Genomic DNA, 13829 nt, shown 5'->3' on the forward strand with positions numbered 1-13829 from the left:
AACTTGTTCAACACGAACGTCTATCATGACCTTAAAATACGCCCACACATAATCATACCAGTTCTGACAGACTGGGAGGAGCTAGAGAGAGAGAGAGAGGGGGGGAGAGAGAGGGGGGAGTACATGAACATAAAGAGACAGGTAGTGGAGGAGAGAGGGAGTATTAGCTCACGTGAGATATGTTACCGCTAAGAGCAGCATAAAGAGCTTTTTCATGATCGCAATATGACGACTATAAAAAAATAATAATTAATGACAATTCTTGGAAAAACCACTTCTTTGTATTCATAAGATTGTTTGGTGTCACTGCATGCCAATAGTAGCGAGGTCACTTACACTTTTAACAAGTTCCCAGCAGGAGCTCTTCCATAAGGTACGACCAAGATTACCTTCAACCTCCTCCAACTCACTGTCTATACCTGAAGGAGGAGAGAGAGAGGAATTAAAGTTATTATAATATTGTCGTTCACCTTTCAACAGGTTGGGGTCATGATAGAGTTTCCAGCCGTCAAGAGTAGCTGACTTCCATGACTGACCGCAATGAAGACACAGTTCTTGAGCCTCAAATGAAACAGCAACTAATCCGTACCCTCCCTCCCTCTTCAACCTCTCACCTTGTTAATGTCTCCTGCCCTAACACACTCAAACAGGTGCTTAGCAAGTGAAGCTTCATCTTTCTATATTAATAATCAGAGGATAAGGATTACTGACTAAAACTAGCTCCTTCTCACCTCATCCAAGTCAGAGAGATGCTTCTTTTGTCTAGAGGGACCATCAGGATCCAGCTCAGTTACAATGTGCTCCGTGTTAAGATTGTGTTGAACATCATGTAACGTGCTCTCCCTATCAAATACAATGAACAATATGTACCACTTGTACAGGTACAGGTACAATGTATTGATCTTACCAGCTCACTGAGTCAGTATAGTATTTCACTTTTGCTGGGAAATTGCTGAGTTGACGACTAGCAATATCTTCCAACCAATCAACTACAATCTGTGGATCACATGACACTCCCCCTGTTACCATGGAAACTCACCTGAGCCTGTCGTATGAACTTGTCAGACGAATAAAAGTCTTCAATGATTGACTTGTCAGTCCTTGGAAGAAGCTGTTAGTAAATAAAATTAATAATATCCACCATAATATCAAGTTAGTTTAGACATAGCCTCTATATAATGGACACTTTGGTAGTGTCTCTGTTATACAGAGGTGTCCTTTATGTGGAGGTTATTTTATACAGTAAGGAATGTAATTGGTACACTAGGTGCTGTCTGTTAAATGGAAGTGTACGCTATAGAGAGTATCCATTAAGAGAGACTATACTGTACCTCTCTCTCTATCATATCTTCTTCCTCCTCTTCTTCTTCAGAGGAGAGGCGGTCAGAGTAGAGCCCTCTCATTAGCTGCCAAGTGTCCCGCTCCAACTGCAACTCACGGAGTACATCCTTAACACTGAGGAGAGGGGTGGGAGGGTTAATAATATACACATAAACTCACTTGGTGGGGTTTTCAAGGGATTTCAAGTGATCAATTTGGAAAGCACAAGTCTGAGAGAGAGAGAGAGATGGCAAGAGTATTACGATATCAGTATTTACTTGTTCCATTCCCTCCAATAGCTCCAGTAATTGTGCTGGACTGTTCTTCTCTTGAAGGTGGTTGTGGAATGTAGCCATTAGTTCCAAACCAACTGAAAGGGAACATACAATGTACTAGCTCTTGCTCTCTCTCTCACTCCACCTTGAAGCATTGGGTGGTTGGGGTAGGTCTTCTCATTTAGTTTAAGAGGAGGAGAGGAAAGAGACTGATCTAATGACAGCTGGAAACTTGACTGATCCTCAATCTGTGAAAACTACACAAAAATAATCATTAAAATGCCCCAGTTATTAATCAACCCCTCCCCCTCTCTTACTAGTCCGGTATTATTAGTATCATTGGTCCTAGGACGTGGTGTGATTGGTGTTGCTGATAGTTCCATACGTCTTAACACACCTGATTCATTCATCAGACTGAGTGTTACCTAATACAATGCACAGTACTAGTGGGTGAGTGGGCGTGTACTTACGTTTGGTGACCTGACAGAAGCCTCTAGTGTTGGCAGGTGGCTCCTAGAGGCTAGGGGTGTGGTCACAGGTGAAGCTCCGCCCAATACGGAGTCTAACGTCCTCAAAGCTGAGGAAAACACAAATACTTTAATAGCAATACACAACATTTCCTTCTATGTCAAAACCAAGGAGCCATTAAGAATTTAAAATACGGGTACAGGTACATGTTATTAATGCATTGAGCCTCCCATTATACATGAATTAATATTACAATATTCCACACAGGCATTAATATACATACAGGTATTAATTCTTTCCGGTGCATCATCAGTTCTGGTCCTCCTTTGTAATACAGTGGATCTCAGAGCTCCTACTGGTCTAGCGACTGCTGGACTAGGCACATGCTGACTAAACACTCCTTCTGATAGAAACTGCCACCTGGAGAGGAGGTGAAACAAATAAAGAGAGAGAGAGAGGGGCTGACCTGTTCGTGGTAGAAGAAACGCCAGTGGTGTCAGGCTCTTGATCAACCTCTTCCATGTGGAGGACTATTAATAATGGAGGTTATTTGGGCGTGGTTAAAATGAGCCACGCCTCCTTGCATTGTAATTGTTTTAAAAAGATGACAATAAAAAATATATCATTATACTATATCTAAAAAATAATATTGGTCTCTGCAAATTTTAAAAAAATTATAGTTTATTTCAATCCAATAAGTTCCATAAATTTATCCACTTTCTCATCGAGCCACTGTCTGTGGACAAACTCAAGGAGATCTTGAGGAAGTTTGGAGAAACCAACCTTACAGCCTAACATGGCACCACACACGGCTCCATTGCTATAGAAAAACAACAAAAATCATTAAAAACCAGTAACAAACATTGTCCCTCTTAGATCTAGAGGGAGTTTAGGAGACTTTTAGTCTCTCATATTTGCATGATCTATACTGGCTAAAGTCTAGCTGTCATTTTTAGTTAGACTGGTCTCCCAAAATTAAAAAAAAAGATGTAGTGTCAGTTTGTGAAATGATAAATATCTCACGTGTCTGCGTCTCCAGCCTCCATTATCAGTTCCATTATGAATTTACGAAAGTCAGTCCCAGTTCGAAGACCAAGGAATCCAGAACCAAGAGCTTTGAAGGTATAACCTATGGCCTTCTGCTCGCCCAGTTTAAGCGCTTTGAGGTTTTTGGCATTAATGTGGTCCTGGAACTCTTTCTCCTGGGCCTTCAACTCAATGTGCTTGATACCAGCCTGCAAGTGGAATAATAAGACAATGGAGCTACTAAAAGAATGATGATGACTTACTTTTGTTGATTCTTCAATTAGAGCCTTCATTTGATCCTTCTTGCTTAAGTCATAGCGTCCTTGCAGCATGAGTGCTATCTGTGGATACACAACAATAGGCAGTGCAGTATTAAAAGAGCACATAAGGAATGCATGCATCAGGAAAAAAATTTAAAATAAAGAATTCTCTTCTTTTCATTTTTGGCAAAATTTGCCCAAAGTCTCTGTACTACAAAGTATGTAACTTTAAAAATTCATAAAAATCCAATATTGATCAGAATCAGCTCAAACTTTCAACATAAGTATATGTACATGTATCAGTTTATGGTACTACTCACAGCAGTTGTCATTGCGACACAGCTGGCAGTGCATCTTGGATCAGCATGAGTAACACGAGAAATGGCACAAGTATTGGAGACCACTCTTTCTAAATCTAGAGTAAATCATAATAATATTATTAATTAATATTCATTGACGCTTTACCATTAAAATGAAGTACCCCAAGTATAGAGGTACGCATAACGGCTCCATTAGCAGCTAAATATCTCCTAAAGTATCAAATGAAATATTATTATTATTATTATTATTATTATTATTATTTTTTTTTTTATTAACGAAAGTTAGAATTAGGACAAAGTTAGGGCAGGATGAAAAATGAAATAAAAATAATTAGGTTGATAGAGATTTAAAAAAATAATAATAATTTAATAAGGATGAAGTTAAGTTATGGATTTTTATTATTATTATTATTATTATTATTATTATTATTATTATTATTATTATTATTATTATTTGTTTTTTACCCAGAGCTTTCCCACACATCTCTAGCAGCTGCGTGTGGATCAGTTAATATCAAAGGATGATGCAATACTTTGGATACTGTCATTCCGATACCAAATCCACCTGCATGTGTTAATTATTTATATAATATTTAAATTATTATGTCAAATTTTAAAGGTACCACTCACTGACCTGGGTCTCCCAGCTCAGGGAAGCCCTTCAGCATCCAGTCCCTCAGTCTTCTAGCGAAATCCTTCTCATCCACTATACCATTGTTCTCAACAACACTCAACAGGATGAGCAGCATCTGTGGACAGAACAGTAACAAGGAAATACCCTCTCCCTCCCTCTCATACTTGATCAGTATCATCAGTCCAGTCTCCCTGGTCCCACCTATTGTATTTAATTATATTTCATGTACAAAGTGTCTCTTGTTTCCTCCGTTACCTTGAGCGGTGAAAGTCCGGGACTATATCTTTATAACCTGATGGTCCTTTAGCTCCATAAGTACCTTTAGCTTGCTCCTTTGTCATGAACTCTGTAGCAAGACCTAAAGAAAAGTGACTCCTATTAGCCTTTCCTTCCTCTCTTTTACACACCTATGGCGTCCCCTATTGCGTGTCCATATATAACTCCTTTGATCTTGTCGACCAGTTCATCTCTTGTGAGTTTAGTCCAGCTCTCTTGAACAACGTGAGGTGGCGGGCCTGTCTCTGTAGCAGCTGGAGGGTTTGATGAAGAAGATTCTTCCTCAGTCTTGCTGTCTGATTTCACTGTCTCTTCTGCCTTAGGAGGATCAGTCTCACTGGTCACTGATGAAGGATCCATGATAGTCAAAGACAGTGCAATGTCACTCAGCCACACCTCCTTTAATTTTATAACCACACCCATACTAATAAAATTATTTTACTAATTTTTCTCCTCAAACAAAAATTCATGGCACTGACTGTCAATAAACTCTTCAATAGATTCACCTAAAAATAAATAAACATTTATAAACATCAATAAATACAATACCTATACTCTGTAGGAAGTCTTTGTTCAGTTCAATTGATGATGATTCTGATTCATATAAAGAATATTTCAAACTGTAATCATCATAATCTGTTCCATTCTCTTGCAACTGATGTATAATATACACAAAAGATTTCTCTAATTCCAATTGAAAACCCTAACAATAATAACTAGATCTAAATATGTTCCTAGTATGTATTTGCACAATATGATCTTGTTCACATATCAAAAGTCTCAAACACAAGAAATATCATTCAGTTATAACTTCACTTACAAGTGATGATGTTCCTTCCAAATATTCAATTCTTTCCTCTAGTTAGAATAATCACAATGATTCTTGTACCCTCCCTCACTCACCTTGCTCTTGTTCTAGTGCTTTCTCCAACATTGAAGAGATGTCCTTCTTCTTGAAATCAAAAGGTTTCACTGATAGAAGAGAAGGTTGAAAAGATCCAGCAAAACCTTTTTGATCTGACTCAATTGACTTCAATATGGCGTCCCATCTTGTCTCAATTCTACTCAGAAAACTAACGGGAATGGATCTTGACATAACACCAATCCTGTTCGTTTTGCTTGAAATTGTTGAGTAGACTGTAGCTAAACCCATGCAATAAGTTGCTTGGAAATTCCCAGTCCTTGCATTAGTGAGTACAATAAACTTGACACCTTTAGTATCTGTCATCTTTGGATTATTATCTTTAAGAACTACAAAAGCATCAATGATTCTCTTGTAAAAGTCATCAATGGTGGAAAGTCCTTCTTTAATTAAACCAATCTTGAGAAGACCGAGCCATTGAAATACAAATGGAATCACCAGCTGCTGGCCTCTTGCCTTCATAATGCTCTCCCAGTCATAAGGAGCTGATCTGATGCTCCAGTAGAGAGGCTGATATGTGTAATATGATGGAGATACTGTTAGTAGTCGTACCAGACACTCATATTCCTCTTGAGTCATTGATATCACCTAGGGAATGGTGGTATTGTAGTCTCAATATCCACAGCATCATATAAACACTATACAACTCAGATTGCAACCACAATTGGTTTTTACAAATTTATCCTGAACTATAGTACAAGGTCTTTGGCCAAATTTTGCCAAAATTGAGGAGAGAAATCTCCATTTTTATTAGACTTTCTAATGCATATACATATTTTTATGTTGCATAGAAAGTTTAAGCTGATTCCGATTAAGTTTGGATTTTTTTACAAATTCTAAAAGTTGCTCCAAACGTCATTGTCAGCTCACAAGTTCAGCGCATACTTTGTGGGAAACCTCCTCCCTTACAATCACTATATAACAAACGTGGGGCAGTAATAAGGATGTGGCTAGTAAACCCACTAGCTGCATTGTGTCTGCAAATTGATAGTAATGAAAGATTGCAATTGAAAATACAATTAATGACACCAAAAATTAGCATTTCATAATAAGTGTAATACATTCTAATATTATAGCAAAAGTCTACATAATTTTTTAAAGCTAAATAAAATGTCCTAATGCTCACTGGGGTAAAGGATTTAGTTGGTTTTCTATCTTTAAAAATCGCAGAACTACTAATAGAACACGAGTCATCCTCCATTTTCTTTCCCAAACCCCGCCTCTTCATCAACTGCTATCAAGTCTCTCTTGGGCTTCTGCTGCTTTGCTCTTGTAGAACTCTCTCCTGTCCCGGAGCCAAGCGTTTCTCCTAGAGTGAACCTTCCATCCAATGACAGTCCCAAGAGTAACCCCGAGCAGAAATGATAAGAAAAACCAAAGAGAAGAGTTGGAAGTACCGGCCATTGCCTTTTTACTACTGTCACTGAGCCACACCTCCCTACGCTCTGCAGATTATGGGTGTGGCTAATCAGTAAACTAGTGCAACAAACTGGAGCATTCAGTGACACCAAACTGAGAAATACACGTCTTGAGTCTTACCACTGATAAGCATAGCAATGAAGGACAATAATAACTATTTATATTATATTGCTGTATTATTAATTATCTCCAATTCTCAATAAATAAATCAACTATAATTATTCTGTACTGATGAGAAAAGTATCATATATTGTATATTGTACTCCATTGGCCAAAGCTCTAATAAAATCACAATAAAAATAAAATGAACTCAACTATAGGATAATAATAATGTATCTTGCACATTTAAAATGATGAGCTTAAGTTTGAGGTGGAGGCTCAGAGTCTCTTGGAAGGAAAGGCTCAGTTAAACCTCCAGCAGTTGATGAGGGAGTGTGTCCAATGGTGGACTCAAGTCTTATATCAGCAGAACTCAGTGAGGAGTCACTTGGTAGGCAATGGTCATAGACAGTGAGAGCAACCTCTTGGGGCTGAGGAGGAGGAGGATGATAGGAAGGAACAATAGAACCAATAGGAGGAGGAGGAGGAGCTGCTGATGATGATGAGCCCTGACCATGAGAAGTCTTCATGACATCGTGGACCTAAATTATAATAATCAATAATAATCATCTTATGTTGAAACTATAGTACTACTAATCTCAGGCTATAGCTAAAAATGAACTACTTTATAAAGCATATGAACATACAGTGTTATAGTGTAATAAACTAAAATTAACAAGAGAAGAGCTGGCTCATACAAGCAGCTGATCCTCTCTCACTCACCTGGTGTAACTTTAATGGAGTTAAAGAAGAGGCTTCATCATTGGCACTGGTAAATGATGCCCAGATTGAAGTGTCCATGGAGCCTTGGAGTCTACTGACTCCAAACTGATGACTAGACAGTGAAAGAGGAGGAGGACTATCCTCTCTTGATAGAGTGAGGGACTGTTGCTGCTGCTGCTGTTGTGAAGAATGAAGCTCCTCCACTAATTAAAATAAACAATTATACTAGTCAAATAGCAAAGAAACTAATTACAACTGGACAATAATAATGATAATAATAGTAATAATGATCAAATAGGAAGTGGCCACTATTCATGTACTAACAAACAAGAGTAGGTTCCAATATCAACAAACCAATAGTTAGATATATTGTACCTGATTCTTTTAGTTGAGTCAGAAAAGTGTCAGCATCTTCTCCAGCCTCCCAGTTTGGATTCTTTTGCTATAAATGAAATACAACAAAGTACATGTACAGCTAATGAGTATTCTTCAAGAGTAATAAGTTAAGAATGGCATGATTGGGTTTCCCTTACAGTAAAGTTTAACAGAGATATTTCAGTCTTTCCCAACTCAGATCGTTCGTAATCTGTGGAACGAGCTAACTGGGAATTCTGCTGCCACTAAAACAAACAATAATAATAATAATAATAATAATAATAATAATAATAATAATAATAATAATAATAATAATAATAATAATAATAATAATAACTAATTTCAACACGAAATAAACTTCATTACTTCAGAGTGGCCATGTTTACGTAAATTCATTTCTGCAAATGAGCACACATCACCAACACCTAACAACAAGAGGAGACAGTTAATGGCAGCACATCAGCCTCAGTCTAACACTAGTACCTGAGACATCAATGGTGAAGTTCCTTAAGAAGTCAATAATATCCTGGGACTTGTTCCTCAATGAGAAGTAAAGGATGAAAGGAGTAACCAGTGGACTTAAGAGCTCATCAATCAAATAGGCAATGGTCAGTTGGAATACTTGACTGAACTGACTGCTCACCTGTTGATGTACACAAGTAGAAATTAATATCAAGACACGAGAGACTGTTAGTTAAGATTGCATCATGCTGTCTGTAATAAACTGGTTTTCTTAAAATGGCTGTAACTTGAAAAATTCAAGTTGGAATCACTTGAAACTTTCTACACAGCATAAGGACATCAATATGTATCAGAAAATGTAATAAAAATTTGGGGTGATTTTTTAGCCATTTTTTGGAAAAACCATGGACTATAGCCTTGGGTATTTTTCAGAATTTTGATGTTTTCTAAAAATGGCCGTAACTTGAAAAATTCAAGTCGGAATCGTCTCAAACTTTCTACACAGCATAAGGACATCAATATGTATCAGAAAATGTAATAAAAATTTGGGGTGATATCGGAGTCATTTTTTGGAAAAAACCATGGGCTATAGCCTTGGGTATTTTTCCAAATTTTGACATTTTCTTAAAATGGCCGTAACTTGAAAAATTCAAGTCGGAATCACCTCAAACTTGCTACACAGCATAAGGACATCAATATGTATCAAAAAATGTAATAAAAATTTGGGGTGATATCGGAGTCATTTTTTGGAAAAAACCATGGACTATAGCCTTGGATATTTTTCCAAATTTTGACATTTTCTTAAAATGGCCGTAACTTGAAAAATTCAAGTCAGAATCGCCTCAAACTTGCTACACAGTATAAGGATTATGGCAGTTGCTTCATTTTAATGTACTCACTTGTACAGTGTGGGGTTTCTCTTTCCACAGATCAGGCATGTAGTGTATCTCTTCAAGTATTTCTGTCATTAGTTCTTTAGGATCTCTTGTCTGATGCTATTCATGTCAACAACAGAATAATAGCATAAGAACAACAAGGCTTCACTCTTGCTCACAAACATGTACATGTATATGTACATTCACAGAGACAATGCTTATACATGTACATATCTATCTGTAGTTATAGATTCACTTACTTCGTTAGGAATAAAGATCCTACATAGTGTTACAATGACACCTGAGAGTGTCAAATTAAAACTGATCATTACTAGAAATGACACTTACCCAGTCCAGTGATGGCAGTCAGTATATTGTGAGCTGTCAGTAAATCCTCTTGAATTACTGTCAGTGTGAATAACACTGCTAGCAATGAACCAGCAACAAATGCAACGTTCCTATAAATAAATATTCAATAGTCATACAGTATAAAAGTGTATGTCCAGTTACCTGGCCAGTATTGTAGCCACTGGTAGTACAAACAGGTCCATATATTTACCAGCTGGTAGGTAAGCTCTGTTGAGTCTGACAATCAGTTCATGATCCAACTCGTTGAAATGTCTCAGGAATATCTTCCCAAACAATGACCAACGGCGACGACCAAAGACACCAGGTTGTCGCTTCAGGAGCTGGACACACAATAAAGGATGTAACTAATGGTGCGGCTTACCTCTGCATAGGTGAAGAATGAGTATAATATTTGATAGAGAAAGATGAAAGGAGAGAAAACAAGATTAACAAGAGCTAGGACTGTAATGCGAAATCTCAGCCTACAAAATTGATAAATAAATAATTAATCACAATTGATGTGAGAGAGATCCTTAGCCGTCAGCTTACTTTTGGATCAGTTCATATCTAGACAAAGACAAAAGACAATCAAATGCTGCCAATCATAACTAAAGGTACACACTCACTTTTTGGCAGCAGTCTTGTATTCTTCGTGAAGATGGTAGTTGTTTTTAAAAGGTGCTCCGGGTCCCCCTGTCATCAGACATTGAAAGACAATAAAGGACTATGCACAACTACAGCTCAACTTACAAAAGAGCAATAGCTCATAATTATACTTTAGACCCATCGTAAAGAAAACTCTGTATGTTGCATTGAATGATAAATTAAGGACAGTTTATGTACTTTTCTCCATAAAATGGAATCCATATCTTATAGGAAAGGACATCTTTATTGATCATTGCCACCATGTAGTTCTTAAACCTCAATATTCTGTGATACACATCTGTGGTCAGATGAATATAGCAATAGATATTAGCACATTAGCTGTACAATGGTGCTATTATGTTAGAATAGTAAACTACAGCAAAGTTGTTAATGCATTGACATGCAGCACGTGTGTATCATTATTAGTATCTTTACCAATTTCAGTCAGTTCTTGCTTCCTTATGTTCATCTTGTGTGTATTCTGAGCTGATTTCAGTCTCTCCAGGACATCTCTCCAATTATAATTACGTAAGTCACTCTATAAAGAGGAAAGGATCAATAACACTAGACATGCTGTATAGCTGTCAGACAGTGATTATTAATTAATTAATTACTTACAGGAGGAATATCAAGAGCCTCAATGTAAAATCTTCTTATGCCGAGGAACTTGAAAAACCTCCAAATGGTTTTACAAAGTCGATGAAACCAGAAAATAAAAGCAAAAAATAATATCAAGACAAGAAGAGGATTTATACTATTAAGAATAAACTGAATGAGAGTATCATTAGAGTCAGGCTCACTGTTCTAGTCTGTCTATTTCAATCACATCTCCAAATGCCACGTCCTTCACTCCAGTTTCATTGGTGTAGACATCATCAGCAAAGAGGTTCTTAAAGTTAATGCAAGTGATCAAGAATGCAGAGAAGATACAGAGAAAAGCAAATTGACTAAAGAGAAAAGGGACAAATACAAGAATGGCTAAATAATAAAGTCTTACCCCAGTTCAAGAATATCATTCAAAACAATAGCAAATAATCCATGATTAATTAAATATTGGTAAACCTAAAAAATAATAACACAATAATATACCGTACACGTCTTAATTTTCGAGGTGTATTAAATTTCGTTATTTTCGTGCTCACCTTAATTCCACGAAATTTAAACCACCTCTAATGCCATTCTATTGTATGTAGACTATGGCCAGAACACGAAAATTAGCTCACACGAATATTAACTTTTGAGCAAATTTCATTGAAAACACGAAATTTTGAACCCTCGAAAATTTGGACGTATACGGTAGTTAATTAATTCATTAACTGTGTCAGAATTAAAATACAGGTACAATGTCTTACCCAATCAAAGAACTCATCTAAATTTTCAATATGGTTCCACTTGCTCTCTATACAATTCAAAAAGTTGAGGATTACTGGCGACAGTGAGTTGAAACAAACCTTTCACATATTGTGAAGAGTGTAAAGGGATATGAGTAGGAGGAGCATCATCATCACTGGACTGACTGGACTCTGGGTCAGTCTCCAGTCGCATATAGCGGGTCTTTTTAGACATACTGTCCTTCTTCTATGGCCTTAGCTTACTTAGAAAAGAATGACTCAATAAACTCCAAAAAAGTAAACAAAAAGGAAGGGACTAAGGGAGGGGCTGGAAATGGGCGGGGCCATAAAACTAGCCAATTAATAAATTATTATTAATAGACTTATTGCCCACGTGCTGTCACGTGGGTCAAGGGAGGAGCAATTCTTCTACAAGAAAATGTCTTCCCAGCCTTTGGTAAAGGTAGCCATATTTGGAGCATTTGCCTCTGTATCTGGCTGTGTAGTATTGTACTATCTAATGCAAAGTAAAGACACATTGATACTTAGGCTAAAGCACTGTACAAAACGTCTACCTTTACCACAGGGAAGCTAGCATCCAGTGGATACTACACTGAAACAGTGAAAGCATTAAGAGATAACGAGAGAGCAGTGACATTGATAGGAGAACCGCTGAGGTTTCAGTTTTTACGGCTCAATGATAAAAGGAATCACATTACAACAACACAAGCAGAAGTGAACACAAGTTAATTAATGATGATGAAAGTTCTAAGTGTATTCATAGTTTGGTTTACTGAATGACTATGCCCATTCAGCAAATTGCAGTCCTAAATATAATTAATTTTATTTTTAGGTAGCAATACCAGTGAGTGGCAGTAAACATGCTGGGCACATTCACTCTTTTGCTGATCATCATGACGGCAAGTGGAGATTACAGAAAGTTATATTTGAATTCAAAGGTCGACCAGACAAAATGGTTATACTCGACACAAGTAGCAACAACAAATCATGATACATACCAAATACTAATAAACAAGAGGCTATTATTGTGTTTGTCAATCAATTAGTCAGTTATACTTGAGATAGGCTAGTTCTTCCTGGGCTGGTTGATCTGCATTTGTTTAGGAGGAGCATGATACTTCTCATGGGTCGGCTTTGGTTTTTCATGAAACGATTTTATGGCCGTGCTATGCGACTGAGGCGTGTCCTATAACATATAATTAATATTAATAAATAAAAATAATGTACAATACTTACAATACTGCTCAGTCCAGCTACAGCAACATCTTGTTTCATGTCCACCCTACATGAGAATAATAATAAAACAAACTACAGTCACTGTGGATGTGTATTCAATGGAGAATTGTTGATAGTACAGTTTGTTATGTCTTCTCATTCAGTAGCTGATAATGAAACTATTGTATTGCAGTATCACTCCATGCAAGATAGCAATAGCCTCCCATCATTCACAATTACTTTTACCAGACTCCAGTGATGATAGGCATAAGCACACCTGGCCATTATTAGTGGTGCACTATTCATAAACCTCGGGACTGGTTAGTATCACACACATTCAGTATTATAAAGCAAACATGACCACTACTTCAGTTTTATTTCAGTTGTGTAATCCAATGACCAATCCCCACTTTTATAACGTAATTGATTGGCAATTCACTATGGTGTTGTTTACATTAATCAGCATAATTATTGTTGTGATCTGCTGATAAAGCAATGCCCAACCGTCACTGTTAGGATTTCTATACCAGCTGAGCACTATTTGATTCCACTCACTTGACGGGAGTGCCTCCCATTGGATTAACAGTGTCTTTATATTTCTCGTCATAAGCATCAGAGTCTTGTTCCTTGTGCTTGTGTTTCGTGACAATTCTCATACCTCCAGCTTTAACTACAGTTTATAATGGATTGTTAATGTGTGAATACGCAGTAGGGGCTCTTACCGGCTGGTGGATGACCTGCTTTAAGTTCTGGACCCTCACTCATGCTCTCGTGCTTTCTTCTTTTGATTACGTTATTTAATTAATTAATGAACT

At 37.2% G+C, this 13829-nt stretch overlaps 6 protein-coding genes across 6 annotated transcripts in view; 1 reads left to right on the forward strand and 5 right to left on the reverse strand.

Moving 5' to 3' along the window:
- Positions 1–2621, reverse strand: part of LOC109580533 (nuclear pore complex protein Nup107-like) — a 13486-nt gene extending 10865 nt beyond the window's left edge. Inside the window, exons 1-16 of the mRNA XM_019993807.1 lie at positions 2530–2621; positions 2347–2483; positions 2066–2172; positions 1913–2020; positions 1741–1852; positions 1599–1690; positions 1501–1550; positions 1332–1455; positions 1040–1111; positions 908–996; positions 732–843; positions 615–677; positions 471–561; positions 337–419; positions 173–232; positions 4–81 (exon numbers count right to left, since the gene is read on the reverse strand). Of these exons, the coding sequence (XP_019849366.1) occupies positions 4–81; positions 173–232; positions 337–419; positions 471–561; positions 615–677; positions 732–843; positions 908–996; positions 1040–1111; positions 1332–1455; positions 1501–1550; positions 1599–1690; positions 1741–1852; positions 1913–2020; positions 2066–2172; positions 2347–2483; positions 2530–2585 (1434 nt within the window). The 5' untranslated portion in view covers positions 2586–2621. The remainder of the gene's footprint in view (positions 1–3; positions 82–172; positions 233–336; positions 420–470; positions 562–614; positions 678–731; positions 844–907; positions 997–1039; positions 1112–1331; positions 1456–1500; positions 1551–1598; positions 1691–1740; positions 1853–1912; positions 2021–2065; positions 2173–2346; positions 2484–2529) is intronic.
- A 47-nt stretch (positions 2622–2668) lies between these two features.
- Positions 2669–4975, reverse strand: LOC105316948 (ADP-ribosyl-[dinitrogen reductase] glycohydrolase-like). Its single transcript, XM_011412273.2, has 10 exons — positions 4711–4975; positions 4559–4661; positions 4468–4504; positions 4304–4418; positions 4135–4234; positions 3815–3879; positions 3670–3764; positions 3353–3430; positions 3087–3298; positions 2669–2883 (listed from the first exon to the last, which is right to left on the reverse strand). The coding sequence occupies exons 1-10, from the start codon at positions 4937–4939 to the stop codon at positions 2745–2747; spliced, it is 1173 nt and encodes a 390-aa protein (XP_011410575.2). The 5' UTR covers positions 4940–4975; the 3' UTR covers positions 2669–2744.
- A 37-nt stretch (positions 4976–5012) lies between these two features.
- LOC105316949 (uncharacterized) lies at positions 5013–6189 on the reverse strand. Its single transcript, XM_011412274.2, has 4 exons — positions 5483–6189; positions 5400–5437; positions 5129–5282; positions 5013–5085 (listed from the first exon to the last, which is right to left on the reverse strand). The coding sequence occupies exons 1-4, from the start codon at positions 6078–6080 to the stop codon at positions 5021–5023; spliced, it is 855 nt and encodes a 284-aa protein (XP_011410576.1). The 5' UTR covers positions 6081–6189; the 3' UTR covers positions 5013–5020.
- Positions 6190–7113: 924 nt separating this feature from the next.
- LOC100634849 (autophagy-related protein 9A-like) lies at positions 7114–12083 on the reverse strand. Its single transcript, XM_003384631.3, has 21 exons — positions 11899–12083; positions 11800–11846; positions 11445–11509; positions 11248–11394; positions 11066–11201; positions 10883–10985; positions 10646–10745; positions 10553–10602; positions 10429–10495; positions 10352–10369; positions 10185–10284; positions 9965–10143; positions 9803–9912; positions 9715–9755; positions 9479–9574; positions 8601–8760; positions 8484–8542; positions 8276–8362; positions 8118–8184; positions 7743–7945; positions 7114–7561 (listed from the first exon to the last, which is right to left on the reverse strand). The coding sequence occupies exons 1-21, from the start codon at positions 12011–12013 to the stop codon at positions 7280–7282; spliced, it is 2232 nt and encodes a 743-aa protein (XP_003384679.1). The 5' UTR covers positions 12014–12083; the 3' UTR covers positions 7114–7279.
- Positions 12084–12203: 120 nt separating this feature from the next.
- On the forward strand, positions 12204–12859 carry LOC105316950 (uncharacterized). The gene is made up of 3 exons (XM_011412275.2): positions 12204–12305; positions 12365–12513; positions 12632–12859. The coding sequence occupies exons 1-3, from the start codon at positions 12218–12220 to the stop codon at positions 12788–12790; spliced, it is 396 nt and encodes a 131-aa protein (XP_011410577.1). The 5' UTR covers positions 12204–12217; the 3' UTR covers positions 12791–12859.
- On the reverse strand, positions 12704–13829 carry LOC100635100 (death-associated protein 1-like). The gene is made up of 4 exons (XM_003384633.1): positions 13737–13829; positions 13570–13684; positions 13036–13081; positions 12704–12985 (listed from the first exon to the last, which is right to left on the reverse strand). The coding sequence occupies exons 1-4, from the start codon at positions 13777–13779 to the stop codon at positions 12866–12868; spliced, it is 324 nt and encodes a 107-aa protein (XP_003384681.1). The 5' UTR covers positions 13780–13829; the 3' UTR covers positions 12704–12865.

Source organism: Amphimedon queenslandica, unplaced genomic scaffold, assembly GCF_000090795.2.
Source record: "Amphimedon queenslandica unplaced genomic scaffold, v1.1 AMPQUscaffold_13487, whole genome shotgun sequence".
NCBI lineage: Eukaryota > Metazoa > Porifera > Demospongiae > Haplosclerida > Niphatidae > Amphimedon > Amphimedon queenslandica.

Excerpts from the sequence above, each read along its gene's own strand:
- LOC105316948 (XM_011412273.2), bottom strand. The coding sequence starts at position 4,939 with ATGGATCCTTCATCAGTGACCAGTGAGACTGATCCTCCTAAGGCAGAA. Across the intron at positions 3,431-3,669 it reads GTGTCGCAATGACAACTGCT|ATAGCACTCATGCTGCAAGG; the intron begins GTGAGTAGTACC and ends GTGTATCCACAG. Across the intron at positions 3,299-3,352 it reads TAATTGAAGAATCAACAAAA|GCTGGTATCAAGCACATTGA; the intron begins GTAAGTCATCAT and ends TTCCACTTGCAG.
- LOC100635100 (XM_003384633.1), bottom strand. The coding sequence starts at position 13,779 with ATGAGTGAGGGTCCAGAACTTAAAGCAGGTCATCCACCAGCCG. Across the intron at positions 13,685-13,736 it reads AGCAGGTCATCCACCAGCCG|TTAAAGCTGGAGGTATGAGA; the intron begins GTAAGAGCCCCT and ends TATAAACTGTAG. Across the intron at positions 13,082-13,569 it reads ATGGGAGGCACTCCCGTCAA|GGTGGACATGAAACAAGATG; the intron begins GTGAGTGGAATC and ends ATTCTCATGTAG.
- LOC100634849 (XM_003384631.3), bottom strand. The coding sequence starts at position 12,013 with ATGTCTAAAAAGACCCGCTATATGCGACTGGAGACTGACCCAGAGTCC. Across the intron at positions 10,144-10,184 it reads CATTCTTCACCTATGCAGAG|CTCCTGAAGCGACAACCTGG; the intron begins GTAAGCCGCACC and ends TTGTGTGTCCAG. Across the intron at positions 8,543-8,600 it reads CTTCACCATTGATGTCTCAG|GTGTTGGTGATGTGTGCTCA; the intron begins GTACTAGTGTTA and ends TCTTGTTGTTAG.
- LOC105316950 (XM_011412275.2), top strand. The coding sequence starts at position 12,218 with ATGTCTTCCCAGCCTTTGGTAAAGGTAGCCATATTTGGAGCATTTGCC. Across the intron at positions 12,306-12,364 it reads ATTGTACTATCTAATGCAAA|GGAAGCTAGCATCCAGTGGA; the intron begins GTAAAGACACAT and ends CCTTTACCACAG. Across the intron at positions 12,514-12,631 it reads TTACAACAACACAAGCAGAA|GTAGCAATACCAGTGAGTGG; the intron begins GTGAACACAAGT and ends TTTTATTTTTAG.
- LOC105316949 (XM_011412274.2), bottom strand. The coding sequence starts at position 6,080 with ATGACTCAAGAGGAATATGAGTGTCTGGTACGACTACTAACAGTATCT. Across the intron at positions 5,438-5,482 it reads AGCACTAGAACAAGAGCAAG|AGGAAAGAATTGAATATTTG; the intron begins GTGAGTGAGGGA and ends TATTCTAACTAG. Across the intron at positions 5,283-5,399 it reads TGGAAGGAACATCATCACTT|GGTTTTCAATTGGAATTAGA; the intron begins GTAAGTGAAGTT and ends TATTATTGTTAG.